Genomic DNA, 15064 nt, shown 5'->3' with positions numbered 1-15064 from the left:
TTTAAAGTACTGGGAGCTGGGGCAGGCAGCCATGGGGGACTGGGGCAGCAGGTCGGGGTTAGGGGGGCTGGAGGAATGGGGGGTTGGGGGTCCCCCCATGGTCCCCTCCCCACTCCCCTAGCCCCCTCTCCCCTGCCCCTAGTAGTTACCAGCTCAGAGTTATTTGCAGCTACCGGGGACTGCTCAAATCAAAGCTCTCCAAATCTTTTCTGAAGATTCAGAGAGCTTTGAATTGATTTGGACCTTGAAATTGGTCTCCTGATTGGATTCAGATTCAGAGATTCAACCACCAAATTGGGCCGAATCTCCTCTGAATTGAATCACCACCTGAAGTTTTTCACAGCCTACTGCTCATCTCCCTGTTCCTGTGGGGAGCCAGGAGCCCTGCAACACTGAGTGGGGGTGGTCCCTGGTGGGAACCAGGAGCTGAACACTGCCAGGATTGGGTCCCCTTCTGGTATGGCTGACCAGGTGCAAATTTGATCCCAGTCAGTATCTACATGAGCCCCATTGTACAGTAACTACTGCACAGTTAATTTAGTACCTGTATTTACAGTTACTAGCTAACTGCTCAGTAGACTAATTTTCTGAGCAGTAGCTGCTGCGCATGGTTACATGGTGACGCTTTACTGCACAGATTAGTCTATTGTGCAGTAAAGTGTCTCATGTAGACACACCCAGTTTCTCTTACTGGTACCTAATTTATGCATTTTAAAATATGATGAGGAGTTAAGAGAAGGCTGAGGAGGGGATTTCAAAACGGGAAAAAGAGTATTGAGATAGACTTTTCTTTGTGGCTTAAGGGGACAGGACTAGGAGCACTAGCTTCAAGTTGCAGCAGAGGATACTTAGGTTGGACCACTTCCTATGAGGGTGGTCAAGCACTGGAAGAGGCTACCAGGAGAAGTTGTAGAATCTTCATCCCTGGAAGTTTTCAAGAGCGGGTTAAATGAAGACTTGGCTGGACTCGTTTATAGTTAGGGATGATTCTGCCTGGGGCTGAACTAGATGACCTCATGAGGTCCTTTCTGGTCCTACTTTACCATGAAACTCTGAAGCATAACTCAAGGCATGCAACCCTCTACAGAAAATTGGCGCGCAGTCTTTTAGCAGCTACGCATATAGCCCTGTGATAGACTACAAACAGAGGCAGTTTCCGGTTAGTGCAGAACTGTAGGTTTCTTGTTTTATAAATATGGAAGTTTTTCACTAAGCTGCACATTTTTATCTCAGTGACCTATGGTTTCTTTGGGTTTTTAAAGGGAATAATGAACCTAAGAAATCCTTAGGGGAAATTAAATACACCAAAAACACCACTTCAACTTTGATACACTGGAGCAAAGGAACATAAGGGATGGTAAACCTGCTATGCTTGGAGTCATGCTATAGGACAATAAACCTTCCAAATGTATATCAGAGGCAGAACAGAGAAGTTCACCTTATGTTTAAGTGGGCATGATGCCCTTGGATTTGGAGGAGATGCTTATATCATCAGGGTATTTGGACCAATAGGTACAGTGCTGAGTCTTTAAAAACAAAAGTTATAACTGCTACAGCTTTCTAAGCAAATTGCTCCCCAGCGACACTCTTTTTGTTTCACTTACTTCGTTTATGACATTTTTGCATCTTGACATCTGTAAATCTCTCTGTACTTTCACTGGCCATTTCATCAAAAACAAGGTTTCCTGCTAAACACAGAAAAACATGCAACTGCCACATTTGAATAAACATGGTTCTCAAACACAGTGTACATGCCAAAGCTAAATTTGAACACTAAAATGCAGAACAAGTGGATTCAAAAAGTGTCTTGTTGGGCAGTAAAGATGTGGGAAAAATGTAAACCAAATGTGTATTCAAACCTGCACAATACGAAAAGCTCAAGGAAATCTGAAATCAGTTTTTACAACATCATGTGGGCTTACAGTACAAGAGATAATCATAGTCGTCACATATTGAAGGGCCTACTTAAATTGAAATGTGTTCCTATGGAGTCTAGTGACTAGCAGAGAAGACTGAAAATCACAATGCTTGGATTTCATTTCCAGAGCAGGTCTGATTGATCTGTGACCTCAGCCTTAAGCAAGTAATGGAATTTGGAACTCAATTTTAGATCCAAAAAAAGATTGGTGTGTTCTTTAGAAAGACTAAAGAATAATAAACAGATAATTTCCAAGTGAGAATTGATGAGTTACCTAGTGTCTTACCATGATCTAGATGTATTCAAATACAAGTATTGTGAACAATCTTGTTTCCTCTGAAGTGAATATAATTTTTCCCATGAACTAATAAATAAAAAGTAAAGCCTTAAATGCACTGAGACTGGACAAAATTTCATTATGAATCTTTAAAGTAGAAATAAAAAGTTACTAAATATGAATTGTCTCAATTATATGGCTGCATCTCAACACTTTCATAGATAGATCAGAAAAGTCTGACAACCTGGATTCTATTCTTGACCTGCTGTGCTACCCTGGATAAGGCACTTTTGGGCCTCAGTTTCTCTATGTATAAAGTAGGAATGTGTGACCTCTGTAAAGGTCTTTGGATTTAAGGATTAAAAATGTTACGCTTGTACCAGCAGAGACTGTTTATGAACTTACTCCATAGTATAAAATGCTAAACAGTTTCTGTGGTTGTCTCCTGAAAATGGAGAACCCCTCCTGGAAGCAAACAGTTCTTCTACGAAGAAAGTGAATCTCTGCCTGCCATGTAATAAACTTACCAAACGTGTCTTCCATCTGCCTCTCCTGTGGATCTTTGAGCACATATTCCGCTAAACCAGCTGGCCAGAAGGACAACACAGCACAATGAGATGGGAAATTTTACATCAGAAAACTATTGTAGATTACTTGCATAAACCATATTACAGTTTCACAGGAATTATAAACCTTAAATTAATGTTGCTTATTTAGTAAGCTCAGTCTTCAAGCAATACAAAGCACTAGAAAATAGGGAAGTTAAAAAAGGAAATGTCAAGCAGGAAATAGTTATTACTGAACATGTATTTTTCCGTATCAACCAAAATCTCTGGTATATTCAAGGATGACCGTTCCTCCTGCGGGATGTACAAATTTCATGTAACATTACTGGACTTGTACATGTGAGCAGACATCTCTATTATTTAAAAGCATTATTATTTAGCATTGTCCACAGCAATTTACTCCTGCAATGGGAACGTATGACTATATGCATTTCAGATATACTTATTGATAAGCCTGCATTGGAAAGCCACATAACTATTTCACAAGGACTTGAAATAAAAATGCAATCTGTTGACTGGTCTTACAGCACTGATACATGCCAGCACTCATAACTGACTGCTCACTTAACCAGCATTATTAACAGGACTAGTGGTTAAGCCCTTGTGAGATCAATTCTGTTCCCATTAAGACAACTGAAATCTATTACTTTTACTGAGAGTGGGAATTGTCTCTAAGGACCCATATTCATTGAAAAAGTTAATTATAATAATCATACATATATGCACATTAATACTAAGGTGCTGGACACAATTGCCACATCATATGATTAGTGATAAGCACACTATATATCTAGTTTTTTATATTGAAAATTTGTAGCAAGTTTTAAGCAAGGTAAGTGATTTGATTATTTTAGGGGCGTTTATTAGAGTAGGTTTTACTAAAGATATTAGATATTAAATTATGATACTGTTGAAGTGATGTTGTAGCCATGATGGTGCAGGAGTTATGCAAGAGGCAAGAATTTTTGTGGGTGATATCTTTTATTAGCTTGACTGGATGTGTGTCTGCTTCTCCACCAGAGACCTGAGGAAGAGTACTGTGATACTTGAAAGCTTGTCTAAGTCTATCCCAACCATTCAGTTTGGTCCAATAAAATATATCATCATCCCACATATAATTCTTGCCTCTTGTAGAGACTAAAATTATGTATGGCTGCTTGCAGACATTAAAAAAAAAACCCCAAAATGGAGCTTTACTTCAAACTTGGCTCATTCCCATGCTGTCCAGCGCATGCCCAGAAGGGGCAGTGCATTATGTATGGATCAGGCACTTCAGTGGGGGTTTTTTGGCCCTTTGATCTAATAGCTGATTGAATCAGCTATTAGATCAAAGGGCCAATGCCCCCCCCACCCAACTGAAGCACCCAATCTATATAGATGCTGAGGAGCTAGGTCAGACTAACACATTGCTTCTTCTGCTAAAGTGTGTGTGCACATATGTGTGTGTTTAATGTCTGCGAGCAGTCATAATTGTCAAAATGCTAACTCCATTAGACCAAAAAAAGACTGAAGTTAGCCTGACCTTACTGTAAAGGTTAAGTAGCAAGGAACCAATGCTTCAAGAAAGCAGAAAATAACATTAAAAGCCAACATACCACTCCACAAAAAAAAATCTCATACCTATTCTAGCATAAGCTTCTCTTGTGTTTGAACAGATATATAATTCTTCCCCACTCTCACTGCTTTCCATTGTATAAAATATATCCAAATTGTTGAACTGATCATGGTTGATGGTGTCTGTTTCAGGATCTAAATTAAAAAGAAGTTAAAATTGGTTGTGAATGACATTGTCAGGGAGAAATGGAGAAGGCAGAACAAGTTGAAAGACAGAATTAGTAATTCTTCATGAATCATTCATTCTGTATTGAGCTTTTCAAAACCCTTTGGTTCACTAGTGGCCAGTGTGGTAGACCTATCTGATGACTTAGTTTAGCCCACTAGTTTACTGTGGGCTGCCACTATTGGGCAGCAATGGGATCCAAGCCTTCAGCTGATTCCAGGGTACAAAAAATGACAAAAAAGGAGTGTCAGTGAGGTCAGAGAGTTAAAATTAGCGCACCCTTGGAGGACTCCAAACAGAGCATGCCAGCCAGCACCCACTGACTCTCAAAGGCAGCCAGAGGCTACTGCCCAGTAGTACTCTGCTCAAATGCAGGAACAGAGCAGGTCCAGGAAAAAGGCCCCACAGTCCCCGGGCACCCTCCCGGCCAGAGCCTCCATCCTGGTAAGCCAGATGGCTAGCTTGGCCAGGGCCAGGAGGAGGTTGACCAGGAGGTCCTGGGCCTTGGTGGGGCCATGGATGGGGAGTGTGAAAAGAAACTTGTGTGGGGAAAAGTGCAGCCAGAACCTCAGCAGGAAGTTCTGGAGGAGGAGGTCAGTGTGGTAGAGGCGATTATCTTTATTAGGCCAACTAGACCGTTGCAAAAAAATTTGGTTCACTAATAACTTAACCAACACTTACTCATTACATAGGAATAGAAACTAGTTAAAGCTAAAAAAACTGACCACCACATGTGAAATTATTGAACACGTCTTTTTTTACAACGCTGACAATCAGGCATATGAGTAAACAGAATTTCACTGTTATAAGTAAGGATGGGTTCACATTGCATGCTATGGTGTACAGTAGAGATTTCTGAATTAGTATTAAATGTGTTACTGCAGGTGCTGGGAGCAGTTTAGATGTAGTAGCATGAGGCTCACATTGGGGTAATTTACCCTGCTTCTCAGCTAAATTAATTCTGGTACCCCAGGTAGCTTTGGTATATACACTGCACTGCAGTCTCCAGGGTGGACAGATCTCATGAAGAAAATAGGGTTTTTAGTCTTTCACTCATCCTTCTTTTAGATATCCTGCATATGTAGGGCTGCATTTGCAAGACAAGTTCCTGTAGACTTCAGCATCAATCAGAAATTTACATGGTACAATTCTGACCCCTTATCTCAGATGAGGCAATAAGCAAGCATGAAATAACTAAGATTTGGGGGCCTGATCTTCTCCTGCTTTGCCCCTGTGCAGGTAATGCCACCAGTATCAAGTGAAAACCCTGCCATTCCAATTGATAGGAAATGTTGTCATGTTTTGGTGCTAGGCAAGGAATTCAGGTCCTCTAGGCTAGAGATCTGCATCTTTCCACCATTTTTATAAGCTCTTATGCTTCTTTGTAAACATGAGATACTAAATCAAAATTATCATAAGCAGTATTTAGGAACTGCTTGCATGGTCTGTGAGTCTTTTGCCTAGTCTCAACATTAGGCAATTTTTTATAAGCTAGTCATACAGTGGACTTTGACTAGCAAAGCAAGTCCAACAAATATCGCTGCCCCTCCTATACAGGAACCCAGGGACAGAGAACAGTGAGTGCAGGAGGCTTCATGAAGTAAACAAGTGCCTTGCTCATGGCAGTTACTCCTGTATGCCAGCACCCACAGTCTCACACATACCACTCGGTGTGATTTGTATGATACAAGGTAAACTGAAAGTAATAACCTTAGATATACAATTTTTTTATCACAGGCTGGGGTCTAGAAATGAAGTACTGTATCTAGATGTGCATATATAATAATGGAGAATGATCAGCTAAGAATGCCATATTTGCATTAACTTTAGCTCAGCCACCATAATGAAGTGTCTTTGTGCAATTGTTTCATTCAAAGGAGACAGTAATGCTTCCTTCCAGCATCTGGATGAACCCCCTTTCCCAATCACATGGATTACCAACCTGTTAAAACCTCACTTTCCTCATTTTCAGTTGACTTGGCATCTAACAGGGTATACAGGTGCACTGGATCAATGTCACTGTGCAGCAAATCAAGGAAGCTATTTTCTGTCAAAATTGAAGAATCCATGGTTTGTCTTTTGTTCCCTGAAGCCAAAACACAAAATGATGAACAGGATAATAGAGAACATTTTTAAAATGGTGACAACTTATCATTAAGCTCATAGCATTCACAACCTAAAGTCAAGTTCTGCTGTATACACAAACAAAGATCCTATAGCATTTTGTTTGTATTTTGAAAAGGCAAATTGGGAAAGCCATTGAGTATCTGCTACTTGCATTAATTTCAAGATGCTGAGATCTTAAAATGGAAGGTACAGTAGGACCACCATCCGACCTAGAGGGCTAGTAAATCTTCTCCTGCCCTAACAAGAGACATACACCAACCATTCACAGTTATAATGCTCTCAGATTACTCCAATTAAATTTCATAACAAAATTCTCCTTTTCTTTTCTTGTTTCAAGCACATTTGCAAATCCATCCTATTCTATGTGTTCATCATTTTTGTCAAGTGATTTAAAGAGATGTTACCTATCAGTGTTCACAATTTATTTGCTGTAAACCTTTATCATTTATTGCTGTATATTCATTTTTATTACACTGGCTGTATTTTGAAAAGTCTGTCAGTGGTAATTTGGGATTAAGATATGTCCCTTCTTGACCTGTTTTTAAAAATAAAGGTCACTAATAGATAAGTTATAAATGATGAAATGAAACAATGGCAATGAAATTATAAAGGGGATTAGAAAAATATCAGTATTGATCTCTTTGTCTTCATAAAAACTGTGCAATTTAGATTATAGACACTTTCCTGAATTTTGACACTGTTAAAAAATTCCTGATGATATAACAATATAAAATAATTTTGTGGTCTCACAGTTTGAGAAATGATCTGAGGTCAGAGTGTTTTATCTCTTGGTCACTGGTCTGAATCTAGCCTAGGCTGGTGACCCATGTAATTTACTCTACCAATGTCAGGAAGCCACTGTGAAATGAATCAGCAGATCTCAGTTCAAACTAGATCCAAAAAGTGAGCACAACTCAGAAACATCTTCACTATCAGCTTGGCACTAAATGACCCACTTCTGGCAGAATCAGCAGACAGGCCAAAGACTCAGCAGACTCTTTGCCTTGCCTATTGCAGGAGTATTAAAGATACAGCCTGTGGCCAGATCAGCCCCATAAAGCCATATCATTTGCCTGCTGGTGCTCCACCCATCCTGCTTGCCAGATCCAGTGAACACAGCACCTGCTTTAACTGGTCCAGAACATGAGCTACACATGATGCACACTCCTGTCAGTCTGGGGTAAAAGCCACACGTGGTACCTGCTCTGGCCAGTCCAGGGCAAGCACTGCACAGACCACAGGTCATGCAGTAGGTATGGCATGCAACAGTCCCAGACCAGCCAGGGTAGGTGCAGGATCCAGTACTAGGGCCCATCCTGCTCCATTCCTTCAGCCTACGGACCATCCTGTGCCATTCTTCTGGCCCATGGGGTCTGATGGGTTTGAAACCCCTGCCCTATTCATTGTACTTATCCTGTGGCCACAGGACTTTAGTTTCTAGGCTGCTACTCCAATTCCTTTGACAAGCACTCAACTTTAAAACAGAGGGCAGCAATAATAGCTTTTGAATGCAAGCTGTCACCAGAGTAGATTGGTATGTCCTCAGAACTGGTATGTTTTCCACTGATCATACAGGGCTGAGTAATCTATACATTCTACTGTTAGGGCTCATTCATCTTTGTATTAAGTGACTTGTATGGTAGGATAGATTGCACTGCAGATAGTATGAGAATAACAACACAGAGGGTGTGAAAAAAGCAAAAGGCATGAGTGAGTGGGGGATAGGACAGAGGAACAAGTAAGAAGAGAGGTCTAGTGACAAGGGAAACAATGGTGGTAGAAGAGAGTTTCATTCTATGATAGTCAGAATTCGTGGTAGAGGTGATATCTTTTATTAGACCAAATAGATATTTGCAAAAAAAAATCTTTATTTGCAAGCTTTCAGGCACACTCACCTGTCTTCAGGCATAGGACAATGCAAAGATTATAACATTTCTCCTAGGTGAAAATGAAAATTCATATTTCACAGGAGCACTGAAGGTGTTGTAAGATCTCTCCTGGTTGGAAAAGATCCTTTTGTGCCAATTAGGCTAAGATAAAAGTTAGAGCAGTCTATTTGCCTCAAAGTTGTCTGAAGGCAAGAAGGGTGTTGTTGAATTATGTTTCCTTCTGAAACATAACCATAACATTTTTTGCAAATATCTAATTGGTCCAATAAAAAATATCACCTCTACCACAAGTTTTGATTTCTTTTGCCTGTAGACCAGTATGGTTACAGCCTGTTTCCCTGATTCTAGGATACGGACATTCCATTCCTTATTTCACTGATGTAACACAAGAGGCCTGGGACAACTGAAAAATAGCCAGGGTTTCAGTATGGGGAGTATGGAAGAGGAGTCAATATATTTTTGTAGTTAGTAGCACCTGATGAAGAGTATGTGAAAGCAGGCATAAAGAAAGGTTCAGTGCACCAACCCATCTCATTAAGGACCTTGTTGTATGGGATACTTAACATGTGATAAATGCACTTAAAATGTGTTCAAGCAAGAAAATGTGCTAAGTGCATTGTATCATATCATATTGCATTGTAGCAAAGTTACACTTTTTCCAGTGAAGAGTATCTCCAGATTGTATTAAATAACAAGTGTTGAGCTAATGTTGGTTTGCTCCATGGAGATAAAGTGATGAAGATGCCCCATGGAGATAAAGCCTTTACCTGGCTCCTGTGTGGTCCCCTGATTGAGACCAACAACTAGTTGATTATTCGTCCCAGCCCTAGGACTACCCCAGAGTCTCCAGCTGGCTCCGGTGCAGTGCAGTAGGATCCAGTAACTGAAGCAGAACATATGCAGCTTATGCCACATTATAGTAAGAAAGCATTATGGTGAGACTGCTCAAAACATGTTCTACGTTTAAACGTGTCACATGTCATATGCGACAGCGCCCTAAGATACTACAGAAAAAGGCAGCCACAATGTGGTTCAGTGTAAAACCACGCAAAAGAGAAGTATTTTAAGCAACTTTAAAACTGAAAGTCTTGTCCCCCCCACCATATTTGAACTTTGACAAGCAAGTAGAAATGTTATAAACTATTAGCAGTTCCCTACAGAGCCTAGTATGTGATAGAGCCATGGGTAACACTGCATGAGTAGCCTGGCAGCCCTGTGGCCAACAGCCATGTCCTCCCTGCCTCCTGCTGCAGAAGTCAGCAGAACCAACCTGAGTGTACATAGGTTGGTAGGCTATACGTGCACAAAGGACTCTTTGTGTTATGAGTCTCTTTAGAAACACTATAAAGCTTTTGAAATTAATATCTCACCCACCACTGACTAACTGAAAGTGGAGTGTAAACTGAACTTTCATGTGAAACAGGAACAAGGCAGAGGGTTAGAAAATAGAGCTTGTACTTTGTTGTTACAGTGAAAGCCACACATGCTATTTCTTCTGCTGAATTAATCTACCGCTAAACAGAGTTTTCCAGGACTTCACATGGAGGAGGAGCCCAGCATGTGTGGGTGAGGACAGTGGGGACGAAACAACAGGAAAGCTGAAATGAAGCACAACAGGTGCCAAAAGCTTGTAAAGGAAGAGAAAGTGGATTTTCAAGACACTGCTCAAGAGAACAGATTAACAGCTATGTGGACTGGATCTCAAACACCTGGAGCTGCTTAGCCTTTGAGGGAAAACTAAGCTAAGCTTTTGGTAAATCATATGCACATATGCAGGCCTTTGGCCATTTAATGCTTTCCTCTGAGTGCCACGTTCCTGCCAATAATTTGGACTATACACCAGATTCTGATGTTGTCATTATTCCAGACTTCTCATGTTGTCAGAACGTTAAGAGAAAATATGTGGTGTTGGAATAGCAAAACTACAAACTAAAGTCTTGCGGCCACAGGACAGATACAGTATAATAGGCAGAGGTAATACCAGTTTCCAGATCCTGCCCTGCAATGTGCCTCAGCTGCAACCTAGGAGGAAATATGGAGGGTGGGGGGCAAAATTCAGAGTGTAATTCTGCCTTTCTGTCTACGGAGTCTTGTTAAACTGTGTGTTAACAGTTTATTAAATGGATGTGTCCCTTTCTTGCAGGTTTTTTGGTAATCAGATGGTTTTTACCTTTAATAGTCTAAAGTGTATCTATCACTTCAACCAGACAAGGTTCTCTGGGTAAATGTTATATTGTTTATTAGACCAACTAAATAGTTGGAAAAATTGTTCTTTGCAAGCTTTCAGGCATAGACACCCTTCTTCAGGCATTGGAGAGAGTCTGCTGTTGGTTCAGGTACTGTCCTGTGTTAATTAGAAACCAAAATGCAAAATGCAGGTCTGTGAAAATACAATATATCACTTCTATTATATATATATATATCACTTACTACAGTTTGTTAAACATTCACATTTAGTGATAGATGCAATATATCACTTCAATATATTTCAGTGATGGATGGTTATGTTCGCCACAAGAATTACTCAGCATCTGACATTCCTAATTTGAATGCTAGTCAATTAAGTTGGATTTTTTACTTTTAGCAGCCCTTTGAATGAAACAAACTGTAGTAATGCTTAAGACTCAAAACAGTTCAGTGTGTATCCAAATGAAAAAAAAAGATTAAAAAACACCACAGACACTTGATTCACACTATTTCTGGGCTCTAATACATACACTGATTGTGTTGGTTCAGAGACCTGATGAAGAATGTCTTGCATTAGAAAGCTGGTCTAACTTGTTCCCAGCTACATAGTTGGTTCCATAAAAGATGTCACTATAAGAAATCTTTGCCTCTCGCATGTGTTTGATCAATACATGCGATTGTGCAAACTCAGTCCATTTGCAGTACTTTTATAACTAATCACAAGAAACACGAGTCAAATCCTAAAAATGCCCTTTTAACTTTCAGAATTTCATATACACTTTTGGAAAGTGACTGGTTGGTAATACATAATGGAGAGAGCAGAGAGCATTGGAAGACCTGTTCCCATTCTGGGTAGTACTGCTGGTTGGGTTGGTAATCCCTAAGGAAGAGGAGTGAGGGTGACCTTAGCCAAAGACTTCTCCTTATCTTGCCAAATTCTCCTTTAGACATGTACAGAGTTGTGTACATTTTACATTTTGTTTCTTTAATAACTTCCGTGCAGGTCTCCTTGTATTACAATGCCTACCTTACTCAGGCAGAAAAATTCAGAAGTTTCCCCAAAGTCAGAAGCATCTCCAGAAAGCATGTTGGGCTCTGGTCTCTTGCTCCATCTGTTACACTACTATTAGTTCAGATTTTTATGTTAGAATAATAAAGAGAAAATGTGGGGGGTTCCACAGGCAAGGCAGAACCAAGAACCTGGAGCCTCTTAGCAGGAACCGATATCACAGCTCAAAGGTGCTCTCCCAGCCAGTCTCCTCAACAGAGAAACAGAAACCATAATTCCCTCACCCTGCACAACAGCCAACATGGAAATAAGCCAACATCCAAAGTTTCATCCTAACTTCATCCAAACCAACGATGTCACTTTAATTTTTTTTCATTAATGATTAACTTTTATTAACTTTCACACAAAGGCAGAAAAATGTGCACAAAGAAACACACATACACACACAAATATGCACATGTGAAAGGAGTTGCATACAATTTTACATCAGGTGAAATTACTTAATACAAAACTGAAGCTAACACAAATACAAAACTAAGTAACCGGGATCCCATCCAAATCAAATAAGGCAATAGGAATCAGAATACCAAGAGTTATTCCCTTTCCAAAATCCAGACACCTTGCCCCAGACATGCAGCAGTCCTAAACTCAAGATTTACAGAGAAAACTGACCTGCAGAAACTGGTCTACTCCTGTTTCCTCACTGCTCTGTTTTTCAGCTGCAAAGTCTGGGGTTGCTACTACTAGCTACTACTTATGGTCACTGACAGCAAATCTACAACAGCAGAATTGAAAGAAGTAGGTGGGGGAACCCCAAAAGAGAAAAGTAAGATGAAGTCACTTCTAACACAGTCAGAGTCTGAGAAAAGCTGAGGCCCTCTGCAAATTTTCCCTGACCTCTCCTACCTTCCTCAAAAAATCTTTCAACGTATTGAACAATGAAGCATTAGATAATCTCTGAGCTCTAATGCAGGCTCTTAATGGGAGGAAAGAAATGCCATCGATTCCCAAAAATCTTCCTAAGCAGCTTCCCATGAAGAGTCCAGATACAATTCTATTCAGCTCAACTCTGCCCCAGAAGCACAAGTTTTAAATGCTACATCAACAAAAGTAAAGTAAGACCCTCAGAGGACCCTCCTTACCTCACAGCTCAACATGTATTCACATCTTGTGGTAGCTGGAAATGAAAGTACTCATACCAGGATCTGTGCCAAGTTAATTTTGTTTGAGTTTTTTCACGCATGCGTCTTGTGCTAATACAAGTCTGTACAAGCACACTATGATAGGCATTAGACACACTGCCATGTCTCACCGATATTTGTTGTAAACAGAATTTGCATTAACTGGCAGTCATATCAGTTAGAAGATTGTAATCTACCTACCAGATCCCAGGCTGAATCACAGCCAATGGAAGGGCCAAAAAAAAAGGTGGGGGGAGGAGCTGAGTCTGAGAAACAGAATCGTCTTGGAATCTAGTTACTGTTAACATTAAAGTGCTTTCAGGATGCAGTGGCCCACACTTCCCCTGCCTGTCTATGCTTTTGTTTTTCTATTTCCTGTGGGGATTTTTTGTTTTGCAATACGAAAGACCCACACAATAAGAAACTAAATATGGAGGAAAGAAAGGGAAATGCATCTTACTTAACTTGTCATCAAACATACAAATATAACAAATGCCCAGGTGTCTGTTTCTAGTGTGGGTTGCAATTGTTTGAGGATTTCCTATGTAGGTCCCAGGGAAGAATGGTAGCTCATAAAAAATAGTGTGTGATTTATGGGGATTTTCTTTTTGTACTGCAGCAGTTTTTCATGTGGTATCTGGGTGGCTCTTTCAAAAGTATGACCTCTCTCTTTTAAGAAGTGTCCTTGTTCGGTGAAAACCCTTTTGAGATTTGTGAGGTGAAGATTGTGGGTATTCTCCTCAGTGCAAATTCAGTGCTTGGCTGAATATTACAACTTTCTTAGGGCGTTTAGGGAGATTGCTGGTTCTATGTAGATTTGTACACTGGTCTGTGGGTTTCTTGTATATGGGTGTTTATATTTCACCATTCTGGATAAAAAGGAAATGTTGGTGCTGGACTATTCGAGAAAGTCTGATCGATGGGTGATAGTTCTAGAATTTGTGATGGAAATTCAGGCCATGGACACAGCTATGGACACCAATATGGCCTCACAATACACTAACTTTTTTATGGCCTACCTGAAAGAATTCCTCAAGAACTGCACCATGCTATACCTAAGAGATAAATAGATGACATCTTCAACATTTGAACTGAATGCCTGAAGTCTCTGACTGATTCCATCACAAATTCAATAACCATTGCCCATCAATCAGACTATCTCTTGAATACTCCATCACCAACATTTCCTTTTTAGGCACCATGATCAATATCCAGAAAGGTAAAATACAAACCACCATATAAAAGAAAATCTATCACACTGAAAATCTATCAAAGACAAAAATACCAATTACCTGTGAGTGCACACTTTTCACAAAATAACTACTCTCTCTCCAATCTCTCAGTTCTAATCCTCAAAGGGAATTTACAAAACATCTTTCATAGACAAGCCAATGAACTTCACTTCATAAATTTACTGGATACAAAAAATAATGGACTAAATATAGACATTGGATTTATGGCACATTATAACCTGCCTACCATCTAATAACCTCGGGTAAACTGTCTACCATTTACCAGCTATATTTTATCACCTTCTCTCCCTTCCCTCCTCCAAACTACCTTTTCACACTTCTTGTCTCCCATTCCCTTTGAAACTTACTGCCACACATTGCCACACAGACCTGCATTTTGCATTTTCATAGATTTTATAGACATTAGGGCTGGAAGGGACCTCAGAAGATTATCGAGTCCAGCACCCTGCCCCAGGGGCAGGAAGTCAGCTGGGGTCATAGGATCCCAGCAAGATAAACATCCAGATTTCTCTTGAAGGCCTTCAAAGTAGGTGCTTGAACCACCTCTAATGGCAGGCTATTCCAGACCTTGGGGGCTCAGACAGTAAAGAAGTTCTTCCTTATGTCCAGACTGAAATGGTCTAGGAAGAGTTTATAACTGTTAGACCTTGTCATCCCTTGGGGTGCTCTGGTGAACAAATGTTCCCCCAGATCCTGGTGAACACCCCTTATAAACTTATCGGTGGCCATCAGATCACCCCTGAGCCTATGCTTTTCCAGGCTGAAGAGTCCCATAGCTCTCAGCCTATCGTTGTAAGGTCTGTTTTCCTGACCTCTGATCATGCACGTGGCTCTCCTCTGGACTCTCTCAAGCTTCTCCACATCCTTTTTGAATTGT

At 40.4% G+C, this 15064-nt stretch overlaps 1 protein-coding gene across 3 annotated transcripts in view; it reads right to left on the bottom strand.

The window, feature by feature from the left end:
* Positions 1 to 15064, bottom strand: part of CIITA (class II major histocompatibility complex transactivator) — a 58563-nt gene that overhangs the window by 39170 nt on the left and 4329 nt on the right. Inside the window, exons 1-5 of one of the 3 annotated variants that reach the window (XM_019540103.1) lie at positions 12896 to 13035; positions 6484 to 6627; positions 4382 to 4510; positions 2723 to 2782; positions 1605 to 1688 (exon numbers count right to left, since the gene is read on the bottom strand). In XM_019540103.1, the coding sequence (XP_019395648.1) occupies positions 1605 to 1688; positions 2723 to 2782; positions 4382 to 4510; positions 6484 to 6610 (400 nt within the window). In that variant the 5' untranslated portion in view covers positions 6611 to 6627; positions 12896 to 13035. Of the gene's footprint in view, positions 1 to 1604; positions 1689 to 2722; positions 2783 to 4381; positions 4511 to 6483; positions 6628 to 12895; positions 13036 to 15064 lie in introns of those variants that run through there. The other 2 variants (XM_019540104.1, XM_019540102.1) reach the window with 2 other exon arrangements.

Source organism: Crocodylus porosus, unplaced genomic scaffold, assembly GCF_001723895.1.
Source record: "Crocodylus porosus isolate Cpor-Errol unplaced genomic scaffold, CroPor_comp1, whole genome shotgun sequence".
In the NCBI taxonomy this organism is placed as follows: Eukaryota; Metazoa; Chordata; order Crocodylia; family Crocodylidae; genus Crocodylus; species Crocodylus porosus.
The sequence above is the reverse complement of the archived record's forward strand: the minus strand, read 5'-3'. Positions and strand labels throughout refer to the sequence as shown.